The 19,001-nt window shown below is 41.2% G+C and overlaps 1 protein-coding gene and 1 long non-coding RNA gene across 6 annotated transcripts in view; one reads left to right on the top strand and one right to left on the bottom strand.

The window, feature by feature from the left end:
- The window catches only part of LOC135947844 (alpha-1A adrenergic receptor-like), a 35,852-nt gene that overhangs the window by 13,243 nt on the left and 3,608 nt on the right, over window positions 1-19,001 (bottom strand). For all 4 annotated transcript variants that reach the window (XM_065496809.1, XM_065496811.1, XM_065496808.1 and 1 more), the window contains exons 3-5: window positions 5,641-5,702; window positions 3,845-3,992; window positions 1,093-1,414 (exon numbers count right to left, since the gene is read on the bottom strand). In XM_065496809.1, the coding sequence (XP_065352881.1) occupies window positions 1,093-1,414; window positions 3,845-3,992; window positions 5,641-5,695 (525 nt within the window). In that variant the 5' untranslated portion in view covers window positions 5,696-5,702. The remainder of the gene's footprint in view (window positions 1-1,092; window positions 1,415-3,844; window positions 3,993-5,640; window positions 5,703-19,001) is intronic.
- LOC135947845 (uncharacterized) lies at window positions 2,651-3,810 on the top strand. 2 transcript variants are annotated; one of them, XR_010575730.1, is made up of 4 exons: window positions 2,651-2,817; window positions 2,880-2,976; window positions 3,043-3,194; window positions 3,253-3,810. It is a non-coding gene; the product is annotated as an uncharacterized LOC135947845 (long non-coding RNA). The 2 variants fall into 2 exon arrangements; XR_010575729.1 differs by having other exon boundaries at window positions 3,040-3,194.

Below are 19,001 nucleotides of genomic sequence, written 5' to 3'. Positions count from 1 at the left end.
CAGTTTTAGAGAACGATACATATTACCTTAAAGGAAAAATTAAAATAAACATTATTTAGAGAAAACATCCAGTTTCAAAGAAGAGAGGAGTGTTTCTATTGATTGTTAATTTTTGTCACGGTAAAATTTCTGTAAAAGAACTACCACAGATCCAATCTGTCTTAATTACTGTTTCACTAATTTTTGTTTTTATGATAACTTGAGGGCATACCAGCAGTTTCAGTTTTAATTTAAATATGCTTTATTTTTAAATATGAAATGAATTGTAATATTCAAGAGAATATTAGTACCTATATTATTTACTCTCACTTTTACCTGAAAATAAATGTATTTTGAGTGCCGTTGGAATTTTTGCTATCGTCCGCCTTTTTTGAAGGAACATTCAACAAAATCGAGAGTATTATATATCCTACATGAATTAAAAAATGGCGGCTCTAATTTATGTTGCTTTATTATACACGCTTCATGATCTGGGAAAATGTCGCTTTAATTTTAAAATAATCTGATATTAATTTTACTTGCAGTTGACCAGGCAACATATCTGGCTCAAGGCAGTTTTCACTTAACAGTTGTAATTTTTTATCACTTAAGTACAGCTGAATAGAATAATTAGATCAGAGAGTGGCACAATAGTAATTTTCCTTAACATCGGGGCTCTTATAAGCCGCTTTAATCTTATTGAATGCATATTTGTGTACCATCACATATCTGTAGAAACTTTTATAAGAGTGAAGATTATATTTAAACAGGAATTTAATTTGCAGCATATCGAACTTTATTTATTAATTTGCTGATAGATGCCAGAGGCAGATTCACATCATATTTGTTGGTAGCTTCCTAAGTGTATATTCTACAGAAATTGTGAACAGATCACTTCAACGCTCACCCGCAGCTCGTGAATTTAGGGCTGCAAATAGCAGCCGAAACTAGATATTAGAGCAGAAGATTTCATTTCTATGGAAATATAACGAAAACAGCTAAATATATACACCGAGGAAGATGCCTTTATTTTCCACTCATAAAAATAAGAATTTGTATTTTCAATAGAAAAATATTTTTTTAAAAATTATTTAGTTCATCTTTTAATTTTACCTGTGGAAATATCAGGGAAGGAGGTTCGGCACCGATGGTGAGGGGCAGGGCCGCCTGAAGCAGCGCGAGGCCCCAGGCGACGCCGAGGAGGACGCGGGCGCGCTGTTTAGTGCCCGGCGAAGAGTAGTGCAGGGGCGAGAGGACGGCTGAGTGGCGATCGAGGGCGATGCACACAACCGACAGCACGCTGCCGGCCACGGCGAACACAGCGGACGCGGCGAGCGAACGCCGCAGCCAGGGCTCTCGGTGCCGCGCCAGCAACGTCGACGGCACCAACACGGCCGCCGTCAGCAGGTTGCCCACGACCAGACTCACCACAAATCTGCGCAGAGAAAATCGAAGCTTGGAAATATGCTGATCTAATTTGTTAGACATAAGCATACGTGGAAAATAGAACAAAATAGAATAAAAATCGAAGACTCTTGTTTTCATTGATCTCAGTCTCAAAAAGTTTTTTATGATAAAAATTGTGCGTAGATAAAAAACAGTATTTTGTCCCCCCCCCCCTAAGTACATGAGTGCATAGTGCATATAATTATCTTAAATATCTCTGTTGAGCATCGAGGAATATTTTTCATGAAAAGCTCTTGCAAAGCACATATTTCGATTTTATTTTTTATCGCCAATTATACGGTTTTGACCTTCTTTTAGTAATTAACGGAAAAAAATTAATCTATTCTGTTGACCAAATGCTACTGGATAATTCTTAAAAAATTCCAATCTTTTTCATTCATACTGATTCGATCAAAACTTGTTGCGCGATGTAATTTTAATGTTTAAAAAGTTTATGACTAGAAACACGAGAACATTTAGAGTTTTTTATAGTTACATTTTGACGTTAATTCCCAAAATTTACCTTTATGACGCAGCAGACATTCTATTTTTGATTGCTATACAGTCGTAACGAATTGACATCAAAGAGGAAAAAGGCTGATAGTCAGGATAGCATGCTACACGTGGGATTAAAAACAAATGAAAAAGGAGGCAATTAAAACAAAACCGAGATAAAAGAGTTAAACATGCCATCAAACTAATTGCAGAGGGAGTTAAATATAATCCTGCAAGTACGGCATCTTTTATACTCAGTTTCGAGTTGATTGTGTATGGATGCGCACTTGAGCTGACAAAGCATAGAAACAAAATTGACATTCGAGATATCCAGATTACCTCTCATTGAATGGGATGCGATTAATTCCAGCAATGCATACCTTGTGATCATTAGTTAAGCAAAAACTAATGCAAAGTGTGCGTTTTGAAATATCATGCGCATCAAAGTGACGAAGTATGTGTTTTTATACATAATATATATAACTGATCTGCACGCTAATCAATATTGAGTTAGTTTTAAGTCACGTTCTAGAACAAATAATATTCTTTCCAACAGTGGCCTCCTGATTTTCATCACTTAATTAAATAAAATTTGCCTGCACAGCATTTTAGAATAAAATATGAAAATTCTAGTTTTCAAAATATTGATGCAGCGGAAGCGCCTGTAGAGGACGTGCTGAAAAAAATATAAAATAATACTGCGCATTCGGTTGAAATTCCGTCACTGCGGACAAACCAGCCATCTTTCTATTCCTCTGTAATTCTGGTCCAGTGCAAATCAAACATTCCTCGCTCATTGGAGCAGCATTTGTGTAGCACTGTTAAAAAGATGCGAAGACTCGCCGTCGTCTAGATATGCGGTTCACCTCGTGCTTTTCGGTTTGCATATTAGTGGTGGTAAGCTCGGAAGGCTTTGATCGATCGAACACAATTATCTCGCATGAATCTCTGCTGAGTAGGCAATCTACTGTTGCGTCGGCTACGGCAAAAGTACGCAACAAAGGACGACCCACCCTCAAAAAAGCGGCAACAAAGTGCAAAATGGGACGAAAAAAGGTGCTTGTAACATTGATCCGAACACAGGGAGTAACAAATTAATATAATACATAATCATTTTAGCAGTAGTCTCGGGTGGTACGCAAAAAGGCTCAGCGATGAAAAAAAGGCGGCAGTACATCATTAAATGCTGTGGCACAAATTCGTGCCGCGGTCCAAATAAGCCGCTCTCCAGGAATAATAGTAGAAAAACCACGCAACAAACGACTGCTGCATCGGTGACAAGATTACTCCTTGTAAATAATAAAATGTAAAATAAACAACTTTGCTTGTTAGGTTGCAACCACAATTGCGGCTGCTAATGATGAAGCTGCTTCTGAGAACATTGACACGGGAGAAGGTGGAGGAGCAACTGACGAACAGATAGGCGAAACAGTGGAACCTGCAGATCCTGAGACAAATCCACCGACAGTAGCTGCTGTTGGATACACAGGAGCAACTGCTAGTGAAAACGGTGACTACGGCAATGCGTATTAATTGGATTACTTGCGAGATTAATATCAAATTAGGGTAGTTATAACACTGAGGAAATTTCCAACCAAATATTTTTGAAGTGTGGTTCCGCTAAAAGTTGAGTAATTTCCAAGCACTTATCTTAAAACAACATATATCTTATGTTGATTCAAATCATTTATGAAAAATCTCATAGTTTGCTGATCATATTGTTCATTATATGTATTCTTCCATGCCGTAGACACGAAAAAAATTGGTCCTTCTCAGTCGTTGTACACATTGGCTTCGTCGACAAAGATAATTTATCACAGGTTTTTTATTGTTCTAAATGTATTGCGGATATATTCGAATTTGGCCGTTGGAAATAAATGAAAATGAATAGCAGAATAGTGTATAAATATTTAAATAGTAATACCTGTTGGATGGTGATCTGAGCGCTGGTCGCCTCAGGAAGATGAGCAATGCCAGCAGGTTGATTGCTGAGCCGAGCACAGCAAGGAACGAAATTACAGCCGCGCGGATGATTGCCATCATAATCTCTCCATTGCTGATGGCGGCTCGATCTGCAATTCAACGAACCAATTGATATGAGCGAATTGCATGTTTTCATTAGACCCAGCAGACCAGTGAAAATAATCCACGGTTTAATATTTTCATATTTAAAATGGACTTATGAAGTTTTTTCAGCAACACTGAATGTTGTGGTCAAAGTTAGAAGTCGCAATGTTGAAGAATTGGAATTTCAAAATTTCATTTTAAAGGAATTTAAAGTTAACAAAAACATTCTATCTTAATGATTTTGAATTGTATCGACTAATTCTTAGCGTACCAATCGTGTCAACCAGGCTACGAGTTAACTCATCACCACCCTCTGGCACGAGATAAAATGAGCAGGGCAGAAAAATCCCCGGCTGAGTGAGCGCTCACACCCCCATCGGTGGATTTTAAAAGCAACTTGGATATTTCTTTGTATGAGGCATATTTGAGTGAAGTCTGGGTTGGGACTTGCTCTCCACTCTCCACTGACTTGAAAACAAGTAGTGTTGATTACTGGGGACAGCTATTTTGTTTGTCTTTGTGGCCAAAGGGAAAATAAAATTTCACGCCAATGGAGGAAAATATCTCACTAAAAAAGGAGCTGCTGCATGCTAAATTAGTCCAGAAATGGAATAGCAACAAACAAATCTCGCTCACAGGAATAATTTACATATTTTAAAAAGCTAATCTAGTCGAGGGTTGAAGATTAAATTTACAAAATCCAATTGAAAGACACGCCATGCAATTTTTAATCATTTAAATTTATCAAAGGCTGTTCGAGTTGAAATGTTGAAATTAAATGCAGCTTCCTCGGTGTTTAATTTTGATGGATTTGATACATGTTTCACTGCTTACTAGAAAATAATCGTCCAAGAATTCCAATCCAAGCGACAGCCTGACAGCCACCCGGGGGAAACAAAAATAACAACAAACCCAACACCCCATGAAAGACGCTGGGTGAGCGTGAGAAAGACCGGTGGCATTCGAGACTGACTGGCCACCCATTATGAAATTATAGTGTCAGGGCGGGAAATTTCATCAAAGATGGCACATGACATGTGTGCCGGAAATTGTGGATCACACAGCAATTTGTATTACGAACCGGGAAAGGGGGACCGGTCAAGGCGATCCAATCCTTTTTAATTTAACTAAACCTCAGCGTTGAGTAATTAAATTTTTTTGGACAATATGTATTTCACTGCATTCTAGCTGAATTAGGGCAACAATAACAATATGGTAAAAAAAACAACGCGCTGTACGCCGAGGAAGCTGCATTTAATTTTAACTGCGTCTGCCTTCAACGACTTATCACGAGCTTTAAAATCTGTTGAGATGTGCATTTTTAGCATATTGCCCAAATACCCCGAATACTGAACAGCACACGCGAGTAAAACTTCAAACTGCACTTTCTCGGATCTTGCAGGCTTGAGTGGATTCGTGCGAAAAGAGGTGTCGAGATCACGCGTGAGAGAAGCTCTCCATCCCCTTTAAAAAGTTTTGAGCCGGCCCGAGCAAGGTCGCGTGCCCCAGTCCGCAGTGCGCCTCGTTGTTGGCACTCAAGGGCGTCGTGCATGGCAGGAAAACCCCACCGTTTTCCAGAGTGCCGAACGCAGACGGTGTTATTGGCGCGCACAACACGGCAAAACGAATTATTATACTCTCGCGCTCTCTTACCAAGTGGGCCCGCGGCGCTGGAAAGGTTCGTTACACCAGCCTCGGAGCCGCTCATGTCGCTCCTGAAACAATATTGTTTACATTTCGTTAGCGTGAAGATATTGTTCCACGAACTAGAACGTCATGCACACAGTTAGATTCAAATTTAGAACATGGCAGAGTGTTTCAACACGTGTACAAATCGACTAGCACATAATGCCTCAGCCTCAGCATGCTGATATTATCTTGGATATTGGATTTAAAACATTTTAAAATAAGGGTAAATATAATTTTTAATTTTAAACAGTTACAAATATTTTTTCTCTTTGTACAGTAAATTAATCCTTAATTTTGACTGTGTTTTCCCTCAGGCTCCCGGATTGAGTTGAAATCGGAAGTATTTAATAATAGTTCCCAGCGAAATAATTGAGAATTGAGTTCGGTGACATTTTGGTCCATTCACATCTTGCATATCATCAAACCATTTGAAATACTAGTTATAAATAAATAAAATTTTGGCTCTGTGAAAGAAGAAAGTTTAAAATATATTTAGAATTTCTGTTTATTGTTCATGTATGAAAATAATTACAGGCAGGGAATATCATAAATTAAAATAAAATGAACAAAGGCAAAATATGACAAGCAGGAACTGCATAAACACACGTAACAAAATGAGTCGACTTTTTCATGTGTCGTAGATAAATTTAATCAATTAATTACATCACAGAGCATTTTTGAAATTTAGATATTCTTCTTGAGAAATTTAATAACTTTTCGCACTCTCTGTACAAATCTTGAATAGGCAAACATTTGCAAAGTGAAGGCAGCAAATTCCCCTGAGGCGCGGCAACTGTAAAAACAGCATTTCACCCTTTCTCTCTCCGCTCTAAAAAAGTAATAACTTTTTATCACTCTGGCCTGAAATAATCTGCGCAAACACGCATAACAAACGAAAATTTTTCATTCTCCTCGCGTCAGATTGCCGATAATGAAGTTTTCAGCTTCGCATTGCTGCTCAGCATTCCGTCTGCAGCTTTATATTGTTCTGCTTCGAGGAGAGACTCGAGCCGCATAATTAGTTTTAGGTGACGTCGTGCAATCGAATTCCAAAGGGGTGCGTAGGCCATGACCTCTGCGCCTCGCACTTTCGCCCGGCCTCGGAATCGGCGGCACACTTTAATTAGGTTCACCCGCGTGCCCGCCACAATAATGGCCCAACCATTTTTCAAATTACGTCTTCATGCGCGTATTGTGCCACTGCTACTGTAATGCCAACTCTGGCAATTTGGCCGCCTCTGCGCTGCGAAGACCGTCATATCTTATCAAAAGTCGCGCATGGCCTGCGAAAACCTCTCTGCTGTACTAACGAGCCACGTTTATTTGGCCGGAGGGAGTTTCACCTCGCCCAATTCTAATTAAGCGAGCGGAAATTTTTCAAGATTATGAACCTTTCTCGCGAAGAACGTGAGCTGGATAGGCATCTTAAGTTGCTCCAAAAGTAATTAAAAATACTTAAAAATAAAAGGTGTGAGATTCAAGATTGTCTCCTTTCTAAAGAACACTCTTCAATTTTGGATAAATAATATGAATGAGTAACATCCCGAATGAACAATCGGTATTTTGGTTTACATTAGATAATTTGATGCATTGAAATGATTCCCATTGATGACTTGAGCAAGCGGTCTTTTGAGAGAATTCAAGTCCATTCCTAAGGTTGGATTAATAGCAACAAGAATTCTGCAGCATTTCGTTAGCTTGATTCATTATAAAACTGTATAAGACAAATCTTTCGAAATGTTTTGCTTACGTCCCGAAATCTTGCACGCTTCGAGTGTGGCCTTTATTTTAAGGATTCCTCGATTGCTTTAGGTTGTTTTGAGAGACGCTAAAAGCGTTACATTATTAACTCATCCTCGTAGTCTGTAATTGTATACTCTCCTAAGCCAACAGCTTGCTGAAAGTGATGTTAGTTAGGTGATGTTCGTTAGAGTGAGATCCAGTGATGATCAATTAACGACTCCACATATCATGCAAGTCAACAAAGCGCTCAAATTTCGACTTGAGTCTTTCCAGTGTTTCTCAAAATCAAGGTCCAATTAATGTAAGACTTGATTTGTTTAAATAATTAATATTTGAATCAATGGAAAATGTAAAAGCTAGTTTTAATTATTCCAAACTTACATTTAGCTGTCAAATAAATAATTATATTTTTGCATGAGTGTTTTGAATTTTATTAATCTGTCACTATGGTATCGATATTCATAGTTCTTCACTCATTTTCTATTTGAATGAATGCTATCAATTGTTTCTGATGGTGGGTCGACCATAATTCAATACGGTTAAACAGTTAATTTTGTTTTGAATTAATGTATGGTGCCGCAGAGAAGGGATTGAGAGTGAGACAGCTACTGCCCAGTTCAATAGAAGGACAAATGATTTTTGTTTGATCAGATTTTTCATCCATGCTGATCAAAAACACATCAATAGATAAGCCATTTGTTAATTTCCTTGTTTGAGTGCTTAAACATTAAAACCCCTTCTAGATACCGTTTTTTTCTGTTTTTGCGCTCTCGTACGCTCGTGAACTCGTCTGCATGCATAATTGCGGAATGAGGTTGTAAAGCCATCGAGGCGTGTGCTTGTCTACGTACAAAATAGTAATTACGGCTGTCTGTGCGTGCGAATAGAGCACGAGTCGTAATAAAATAGAATTGACACGGGGCCGCGTGGCAAAAGAGGAGTGTGCCGTAAAAACAAAGAAAGCCATCTCCTTGCGCGGCTCGAGAGTGTGGATGTGCATAGAAGTGGCACTTTGCTTACCATCTTCCACCTCGTTTCTAAATTATTTACTGCACCGGAAACTGGGTCACAATTAAGTCTAAGCAAACCAGCGCCCCTCCTGCAAATTGCATCAAACAGTTCTGGTCGATCTGACCGACGAGCGTTGCTTTGAGTAAAACCGCGCGCTGCACGTCCTAATTGGTTTAGCGCAGGAAAAAAATCACCTCGGGAATTGCTTACCTGCACCAACAACCCTAATGATTTCATTATAGCTTCTATGCAATAATTGAATAATGCAACTGCAGAAGGGCGCATTAGGCGCGGATGACGCTTTCCGCCGTGTGCGCTACGCCCCACTTTCGACGAGCCAATGATTTTACTGGCCGTCCCGCGTCATGTGCACGTTCAGAAGTGATTGCCAGTTACTTTTTTTCGAATGAGCATCCATTTTTCCAGTTAATTTCGTGACTCTCACCCCGATAGCAATGGAAAAAGCGTTGCTCGGTCGCGGAAAATCAATATCCAACTGCAGCATGCAAGCCGGCACGAGACCGACCCGACCAACACAGGTTCACGTAGCCCTTCCCTCCCAGCTCCGCACTTGAAAAGCACATGCCGCCCCTGGTGTGTACTTCGCACCCGCAGACGCAAAAATGAGAGTTGATTTACGCCTGCCACGTTGGGGATTACTCTCCACCGCGTCACGAATGGCTTCAGGCCGGTTGCGGAAGAAACGGTCTTTTTTGGCAATTTTCGTCGCCGATGCTATTTTCGCAGCAAAAGAGAGAGAATAAAAAGTGACTGTGAGGGGAGATTAAGTACCCTATTTCCGACGAGAGAAGAATTTTCTACAAGGTTGATGCTGCGAATAAAAAGGGTCAAGTTTGACACTTTCAATAAAGTTGAAGATTCATTGTTAGAGTTTTTAATCGTCCCTTTAACCCGACAGAACTGAATCTTGGATATCATATCTTATACTGGAACGGGGATTGTTTGAATTATGAATATTCGCGCACACTATTTTATGAGTTGGATTATTCACAGCTTTTTTGACACGTGGCTGTTTCATCCATTGTCTCTACAAACATTTTCTCCAATAATTGTGCCTGAACGAGACATTCCTCCCACAATTTCCTCAAGCAATCCTATTTTTCATGCTTTTTGCCACGCGTGTTTCTGAGCAACTTCCATTCAGATGGCATGCAAGAAGAAGTCACGAAAATGCACAATAGAACCATTTCTAGCAAGTTTTGAGCGCCTTTGTCCCGCTTCTCATGGTGTGCAAATATAGAACATTTGTCGCTCTTGGAAGACGTGTCTCAAGACAAACAAACGCGAGCAACTTTTCGCATGACATAAGTTGTAGTGCTTTAGGACAGGTCGTCGAAAGTAAATTCGTAGCGCGCTCTAGTCCCTTGGGACGCGCCAGAAATAAAGGAAAAAAGGAAGGTCGGCAAGTAGCCGAAACAGTTTCTTTTCGAGACAGCAGGTACATTGGACGCTCCCTGCTACATCCAGTTCAGGAGAACAGACATTTCTCGTGTCGAGCTTGCTTTATTTTTACACAGACCCGCATTACACGATAAGTTCCACGCAGACACGCTTGGTCGACTTTATTTTCCAGGTTTAAATTTAGCTGCGCTCGCACACACGAGAGAAGAAGCAACGACCGGGATGGGATGAAAAACGCAACGTCTAGGAAATTAGGCCGAGTAGATAAAGGTATATCGATCCACGGCTTGTGCTGCTGTGAAAGGAGAACTGCCGTTTCCTTATTGGAGACGTTGAAAGGATCTCAACATAAATATTATGAAATGCAGACAGATTTGCAATCATAGTTATCCTAGTAAATTTTATCTTTCTAATGGTTTTGCGATGCCACTGTTTGAATTTAAAATTTAATAGTTCTTATATATCGTTATTTAATAAGATAATTATGCAATTTTAAACTGAAAAAAGCTTTCAAGTGTGAGTTAACCTTAACGCGCAAATTAACCTTTGATACCGCACATTTTATGAATTGCATAACATTTTTTTAAATATTGTACAATTTACTATACTTTTGAACCTCTGATAATTGTAAGCACGTCTCGTGGGCTATGAGCTCACCGCGGGTCCCAATTGGTCTTCTACCCTGATTGGTCTCTCGGAAGGAGGGACCTCCCCCTTACAATGTTCGATCATTGTACTTTTTTATACACTTCACTCCCATACCTATGCAAACTAAAGATCCTTTGCATATGGTTGTTCATAGTTGGAGCAGCCAAAAAAGTCTATTAAAGGCACTACCCGCACACAGATTCTATTGTCGATTTAATGCTCTCCTTTTTGGCTGACTTCCTGTCAAAATAAGTTAACGGATAAAAATATTATATGAGCGAGTAAATCCCGCGCTCGCTGATCTGCCGTCTAGCTGCCGCTTCCATAGGCACCAGCGTCGCATCCAATAAACGTCAATCGGGCACCGAAAAGAGCCCTAAATCCAATTACCATAAGAATAACTTCACGCCGATAAAAGCCCGTCTGATAAAATATTTGGCACGCTCGAGAGTCGCACAAATCGCGTCAGAAGCGATGCTACTTTCCCAAGGCCATGCGCGCCGCCCCGCCGCCCTCTTTCCCAACCAGTCGAGGGTGAAACCCAAAACCAGCCCATTTACTCGTGGGCAGAATGAGCCAGTTCGTTATCGCTTATCAGCAAGCCGCGCAAAACGAATCGCAGCGGCCGAAAACTTTTCCAGCCTCGCCGCCGCTGAATCGCCGCCCTTTGATAAACAGCAGATTCTGCGATGATTTCAACAAAGCAGGGGTTGAGTGAGGCCGGTCCGGCGCCACACCACGTGCCATTAGACGGCCAACAAACTTTGGCTTCACCTTGGGCACAAACAAACCTCCCCTTGCAATCAATACACTCTTTCGTGTCGGAATCTTCTCATATTGCCGGCGTTTTTGCAATAACGGGAGCGGCGGGAAAGCTCGCGAGCGGCAAATAAAGACCGTGAAATATATATATGATATCGACCGGGCCGCTTGTTCTGTGCCCTTTACAGCTACCGTTTGGCAAAAGACCACCCTTGTGCTCAGGCGTAACCTCAGGCGCTACAAAAGCATCGGTGCAAAAAGAGTTCGAGATTAATTTTCTCCTTTCCACTGCTCGTCTTTCCACGAATTTCGTTTGAAGGGCCAAGTAAGCGAATTGGATCAAATTTCAATCAGAGCTTCTCTGCTCTTCATATATTAGCAAAAGTGAAACGCTGAGGTCTCGAGCGTTTATTAACTTTAGTGCTGTCTCAAGATCAATCCCAGACAAGGCCATTATCACGCTGCCATAGATACACGGACGCCCATTTCCACGAGCTGCATTTTTTAGGTATAGAAAACACCGAATAAGCTCTGATTCCCCCCCCCCCCGCTGAGAGCTTCCCAGGAAGAATTTATTTACGCCTACGGGGGTGAGCAATTTTCACAATGTTTTCTCGTTAGTGCAATGCAGCAGGCGCGCTTGTCATAATTTCCCTGCAGAGCCGAGCCCATCAACAAGCCTACCAACAGAGAGTGCATTCACCCTTCCTGGGAATAATGATTTGCGTCGAAAGTGTAAACACAACTGCAGCAGTTCGACCTTTCGCCGAGGGACTGGTTTTGATGAGCCAATGTTTGCCGGGTGGAGCGCGCGCAGGTGTGTTAGCATGTACTCAACCCCGCTGCTGCTACTGCTGCTGGGTACTTGCATACACCCAAGGCAAAACCAGCCGCCGCTCCAGTGCATAATCGTGATTACACCGGCGTGTAATGACGCTCGTGAAAATGAAACCGATGCGACACATTCCTACCGTGCTTGTCGCAGCGAATTCACCATCAAGCGCACGGAGACTCCGCGCAGAAATTTCGGCCATTCTACTCCGGCGTCCATAAAATGCCATCAAACTCGGGTCGTGCGCGAATCATTCACGGAGAGATAGTGGCAAAGTTACTTGCGCTCCCATAGATTGACACACAGACAGACATTCTATCTCCAGAGAGACCATAAAAATGGTTGATCGACTTCCATGTTGCTTGTTGTGACCTATTGTGGTGGAGGCGCGTTTTCCACTTGCGCGTTAGACTGGTCAGGGACTTTGAGCGCCTTTTGGGAGAAATAAAACTAGGATATTGACCAGATGAATCTTTTGTTGCACAAATCACGATTTTCACAATACCCTGCATAAGAACTAAACGAAAATGAGTGAACGTCTCGGATATTCGATTTGTTTGAAAATTAATGCACAAGCAAATTTTCTCACCGTAACAAATTTTAAAAATTTAAATTTCTAGTCAAACCTCTCCAAGTTAACTGAGAATTCGTTCGAAATATGGGGTATTCTCTGAATTGCGTTGACTGTCAGGATTGCAACCCTGACAGTTATTACTATGAATTCAATAAAGTATTGTGGACTCACGCTTTCCGCTCACTTTACACTTCTCGGTCTGATGGGAAGAATCAATGTTCAAGCCCTATCCTACCGAGAAGTGTGAGTTGTTCGAAAGGTGTGAGTCCACCATACTTTACAAATTCTTATTCATTAATAAGAAAAAAATATTTAACAATCAATTTTCTGACAAGTTAAGTACAAGGAAATTTTAATGAGCAGTACAGCATCAGAGACTGTTGTTCTAAATTATTATAGTAATTAATTCAATGAAATTGAGCGATAAATTGAAATTAATGTAATTTATAAAAATACTTGAATACATGAATCAGACTGGATCAGACATTGAGCTTGTCATCATTACAGCAATCCTGATTAATCAAATCGATTCAAAACAAATGCACGCAAGTACAGAGAGCGAAAGTGTGTTCAAGATGAAGATAGTAAGCAGAGCATTTTATGCTTTATTTGAAAAAACACATGCGGTGGCTACATGCTAGAAAAACTACCACAGGAAAGAGAAAGGGGTTTGAAAGACCCGTGTGTGTGCTTATCCAGAATAAAATGGAGGTCTATGTCCGAAGGAAGTGATCCAGACAAATTGTCATGCGTTTCGGTACAAATGGTCGGCTCTGGCGTTGAGAAATTGTGCCAGACGGTAAAATCTATTCCTGTCGGACGAAACGGGCGCAAAAAGACGTTACTAGGGATTTCCCCGGCGTTCGTCGTCGTCGTCACACGCAAAACGCGGCCGGTTCAGCGCTCTCAGAACCAGCACAAAGAGACAATAAAATGATCTCGCGGAAAAACGGTGATCGATCGGCTGGCTTTTCGAAGCGGTTGCCCAACATCCTTGTTCGTGCGTTGTGTTTATTCAGAGAGCCGCTAATAATCGGCTCGTGCCTGGATTAGCCGGAATAATAAGGCACAAAGGGAGGCGGCGTATTTTATTGATTAATGTGTGTGTACGTGCACACGGTGGCGGGACTGGTGCAACAGAATCCGACTTGCCTGCCTGCTCGCGCGCTCTTTTCTCTCCCGCGCGGCGTGGCGATGAACGGCAAAGAGCAACGGCGGGGCGACGAGTCAACAGCTCTCTCGTTTTTATTAATTGCTGCCCCCTTTTATGTAATCAGGAGCAATTTGTCAACATCTCGTCGGCGGCCGAGATTATTCAGCAATAAACAAGCGCCAATCATGCACCCTCTCATCATTATTCATTGCGGAGGACGGGATACGGCCGACCGGCGGCGCGCACACCAAAGTATTGGAAAACAAACTGCTCTACACAGTCACGTTCAGCTTATTTATGAACTTTCTTGCTGGCACCCCGATTTCCAGACGCTGCCTCCCGAACCGCACCGTGAAAATGCTGATTCGACCGAGTTGCAGGCATGAGTGTTTGCCAACTTTGAGATGAGAGCGACGTGCAACCCTCGAGAGTGTGTGTTAGAAATAAACGGAAGATCCTGATAGAAAACGTGATGTTCAATACTGATTTCTTACTTAAATTAATTAGTGGATGTATGTAGTATCAGACAATACGTAAACAACAAAAATGGCTCTATATTTTCAGACTCGAAAGTAGATCATTGGTTCAATCATGATAATTTACACATTTTCAGTGATGCTTTTGCGAGTTTAAAATTTTTGCATCAACTCGTATAGTAACTTAGAATTTTTCAAAAAAAGGACTGCAACGTTCCCGGATAAAATGATTGACATTTTCAATAGATATTCACCAAATCACATTAGATATGTGGAATCTGTTCCAATCAAACCTCACCACCCTCACTTACAGAATTTTGTTTAGGATGCATAAATCCTTCCTTATACCCGATCGAATTTGTCATTCGAGGAAAGATCTATTTAAAATTTACATCAGCAGAGGCTCAATGACAATGCAAAGATGTCAGCAGCATAATTTTGCAAAAGTGGAGGATTTCCTTGGATAATCTTAATGAGATCCCTGCCATACTTCAAAGCTTTATCGCGCAAACAGCTGTGCAAAAGTCCACAAACATTTCTGCGAAAACCTTTTTCGCTGGCGGCAGCTAAGCCCTCCAAAAATATAATGGTATGTAAGCCGATTTGTGCCGGTCGGATTACAGACAGAGCTGGAAATGCCGCATTTTCTCTTCTCTCATTAATGCGCGCGGCATTTTTCCATACGCAAAATTTGATTCAAAATGCCTCCAAGGCAGATAGATGATAAATCACGTTTCAACTAAAAGAAACGGCAACATCCGACGACTCGAAATTATTTCAGAGTTGAGGAAACAAGCAAAAAATAAACATGTTCTCAAATTTGTTTTTGTCCCGCCGGCACGCAGCAGCACTAAATTAAATTACGCCCGGGCAAACACGCCATTTTATCGACAATATTTTTTTTGCGCGCGCGAGACACTCTCGGGTGCTCGGGAACAAACGAACAAGCCGGCCGGCTGGTAAATAAACGGAAAAATGTGCGGCGAGCGGTAATCTGCGTTTGACCCAGCGTGATGCTCGACGAGCCGCCTGTCAAGGTAGACTTTTCGGTGACCAATTGTGCAGAGCGCGTTACCAGCCGGCGCCACCGCAGGCGCTCGAGAAATTGAATTTCCATCAGATACAACACTACGCAGACTAAGTTTTGCTCGCCTTCCTGCTCTCGCACGAGTTATGTGTTGACGCAGGCTGGCGAAAATTAAGCAGAACTTACGTTATTACATTCCAGGTAGCTGCCAACACGTCAGAGATTTATCGGATATTATTTCATTCTCTGGAAACCAATTGCAAGAAGTTATTATAGTCAATAGATACCAAAATCTTTTTTTGCATTTTTCGCGACAAATATTTCCAAGGTCATACAGTGTTGCTCCGTATTAAGCAGCACTGTCACCTTGGAATTTAAGAATGCCGAAATGAAAAAGTTGTGATAGTTCCATTATCGAACTCGCTACCCCTGTTTGATATTGAAAACATGAAAAATAGTCTTCCATCTATCGAGTCAGACAGACACATCTTCGCTGAGTTCAATTTGTGACGGGCTTCTCTACTCTGCGACTCGGATTTCGATCATTAGGTCATTTCGAGCACGGTGTCAGAAGGTAGTGATTTAGGGCGGAAGGCGTTAATCGTCAACTCATCCGAGAGCTGGAAAACTGCGAGGCGTTGACAAGGAGACGCCTTGGCCAGCGTCGACAGCGGAGCTCTCGCGCTGCAGGCCATTTGGAACGAGATCTTCGCTCAATCCATTTCTCATCATCTCGCCGCCGCAGAACTCATCTCAAGTCGCGCAGTTCCATTTCTTGGCTTCCTTTTCACTTTGCGCCTCCCGTGAACAGTCTTATCAATTTAACACGACTTGAAAATTGCTGCAGTGGCGGTCGGATATTAGGCTCATACGCGCGCTGCGGCAAACTTTGAACATTGCCTGGTATTGTTTGATGAAGCGAAATCAAAGTCTATCCTCTCAGTGCTCTGAATGGATGTGGGAAACAGTGATAAATATTGCGGTTGGTAATCATCAGCCGGCATGATCAGTTTGAAAAGATATTTCTATCGTCTATGAGATAAAATTCTCATAACATCAATTCTTTGAAGTGTGTGTCAAAGAAAAGTTATTATAAATCTGAAAAGCAAAGATGTTCACAATGTTTAAAAATTCACGAATAATCAAGAAATTTAAATTGTTGACGTACTTTTACAAACTCCATTTATTTAATGATTTTCCGGCCATCGGCAAAAATGTTTAACCTCCTCCGCTGCCTCAAAATTTCGTGGCTGAGACTATTCGCTATACGCTGGCATTGCATCTTTCTAGAAAAATCTAGCGTTTTATGCAAAGACGACGTTCTTTCCCAGGACTGCGTTAACGCTTTAAAATGTATTCTGCCTCATGGTATTAATATGCGGGTTTAATCGGACTCAGGGTTGTTTGGTAAACACCTTTCTTTATTAAGAGGAATCGTTCCATAAAAAATTGAAATTTCCGCTTCATTTTACTCAAACAGATCAAAGTGGATAGAAGTTTACTCGCGTGAAAAATATGCTGAGACGCGTCCGGATTGTTTAGTTTTTAAAAAAAAATCTTCATTATGATTGTGCATGGTAGCTTGGCTTCATGTATTACCAAAACCTGACATAATTAACAATCTTAAAAAAAAAAACAACAACATTATGATCATCATAAACGCGGAGCAGTGACTTTAAACTTGCCTTTAGACAACGCTGGCTCTTTCACTATTATGTGTCATTGCCCGATTGGTCCTTTTTTAGACATGTCGGGCTTTGAGAACAATTTCTTTTAAAGAATTATCAGGTAATAATGAAACATAGATACAATTCAATATGAATATTCGTGACTGCCAATCTGCTTGAATTGTGTTCTGGAGAGAAAAGAAGAGACAGACTTTTATTGCGAACCAACGAGAATAACAGAAGCACCAAGCAAGTCAACTTGAACGAAATACCAAACTATATACTTAGATTATTGAACCACGGAACGCTGCTCCTTGTTATCTCACCAGCCCAAGGATCATTAAGGTGCACCAATTCTCCCGCTCCAAACAAGCAGATGTTGTGCAAGGAAGCAAAGAAGTTGCTGTTGTCGCAAAGAAGTGCTGCGCAAATATTTCCTCCTGGCAAATCAAGCCCTCAGGGGTGCTAATTTCATAAGAGACCCAAACGCGAAGAGCAAACATTATGAGTGCTCCTTCGCCCGGTGCGTGTTTAACCAGCCATCAGTGGCAGACAGCAGCAGCAGCAGAGCGGCGCACACAGCTGTCGGTTGACCCACGAGCCGTGGCCCACATGCAAAAAGGACCCATTAAAATTGCATGAGCGTGTTTTTGGTTCGGGCATCGGAAGCTTCCGACAGGGGCACGGGGTACGGTGCCTGCGTTCGTTTCAATTACGCACACCTGAGCCAGCATGAAATATTAACGCGCTCAGCGTCCATTGTAGCTTTTCACCCCGTGCATAATTCAGGCAGCGAACAAACGTGTCTCTCGTGCTCTCGCGGGCGTTTGCCTCGCCTTGTACCGTTTTCGCAGCTGCCAAGGTGTGTTGCTCTCGCAATTAATTCACGGCGAGATGCTCAAACAAGAAAATGCGCAGCAAAACGTATAAGTCGGGGCACGGTATGAGTGTGCATTTAATTGTGCATGCGACCCGCTTCTGCTCGGGAAATGGTTGCGAATCTATTGTGGAAATGTCGCTGTTTGTTTTGTACGCCTTGTTCCATATTTTAATTGTTATCCGCCGCTGGTATTATGCAGCAGCTTTGTCCATATTGCGTCCTGCTGCGACCTACTGCTAAGCTATTGTTCAAAATCACGTAATTTTCTACGCAATACATTTTATTTGAATATTGAGTGCAATATTAAATTAGCCTATTTCCAGTAGGAATGGAGATTCAATTTTGGCTGGCTTGGATTGGGTGCATTTATCAATTTTGTCCGTCGAACGTTCTAGATCTGTTTTTAAATTTAAATTGCGCCTGTTGGCAATAATCTAGGAAATTATGTTAAATATCCCCAAAGGCCAAATTTAAAACGAAAACTCTAGTTTAAATTCATATCGGATAATTCGATTTGGTTTGCTGTACGTTAAAATGTACTACAGAAAACATAATTAAAGTCATCAATTTGATGTTTACAACTTCACTGTATAGGATTTTCTTCACATTTATACAATTTTAAAAACAAAAAGTTTTATCCCAGAAACGTACATGTTTGAATGATCGTATATATTTTTCATTTGTTTTATATAAAAAATTTTTATGCGACAAGCGCGATCTAATTAATCGTTCAAATATCATGCATGTTAACAAAATTTTATATCACTTATCGACATTTTAGAAAGCTGGTGTGTTAACAAATTTATCATGATACGCAAAGCATGATTAAAAATGGAATTTTGTGCGAAGGCTTTTTTTAAAATGGACCTTATTGTTCATATTGCAGGAAATTTCTTGGCATTTGGTCACAATCATTATTGCGTACATGCTTTACGTAATACGTGCATATGAGACGAACAAATTGATGTCAGTTCATAGAAGTGGTCATTAAAACCAGACGACGAGTTCAAAAGGCAGAAAATGTTATCGTGGAAACAATTGCGCACTTCTTTTCAACGCATTCCTCGAACGACAAACGGAAACTTTTGCATCAACGCACACCGACTTTTCATCGGAAAAGTCAGCTCCGC

This window comes from Cloeon dipterum, chromosome 1 (assembly GCF_949628265.1).
Source record: "Cloeon dipterum chromosome 1, ieCloDipt1.1, whole genome shotgun sequence".
NCBI classification, from domain to species: Eukaryota; Metazoa; Arthropoda; class Insecta; order Ephemeroptera; family Baetidae; genus Cloeon; species Cloeon dipterum.
The sequence above is the reverse complement of the archived record's forward strand: the minus strand, read 5'-3'. Positions and strand labels throughout refer to the sequence as shown.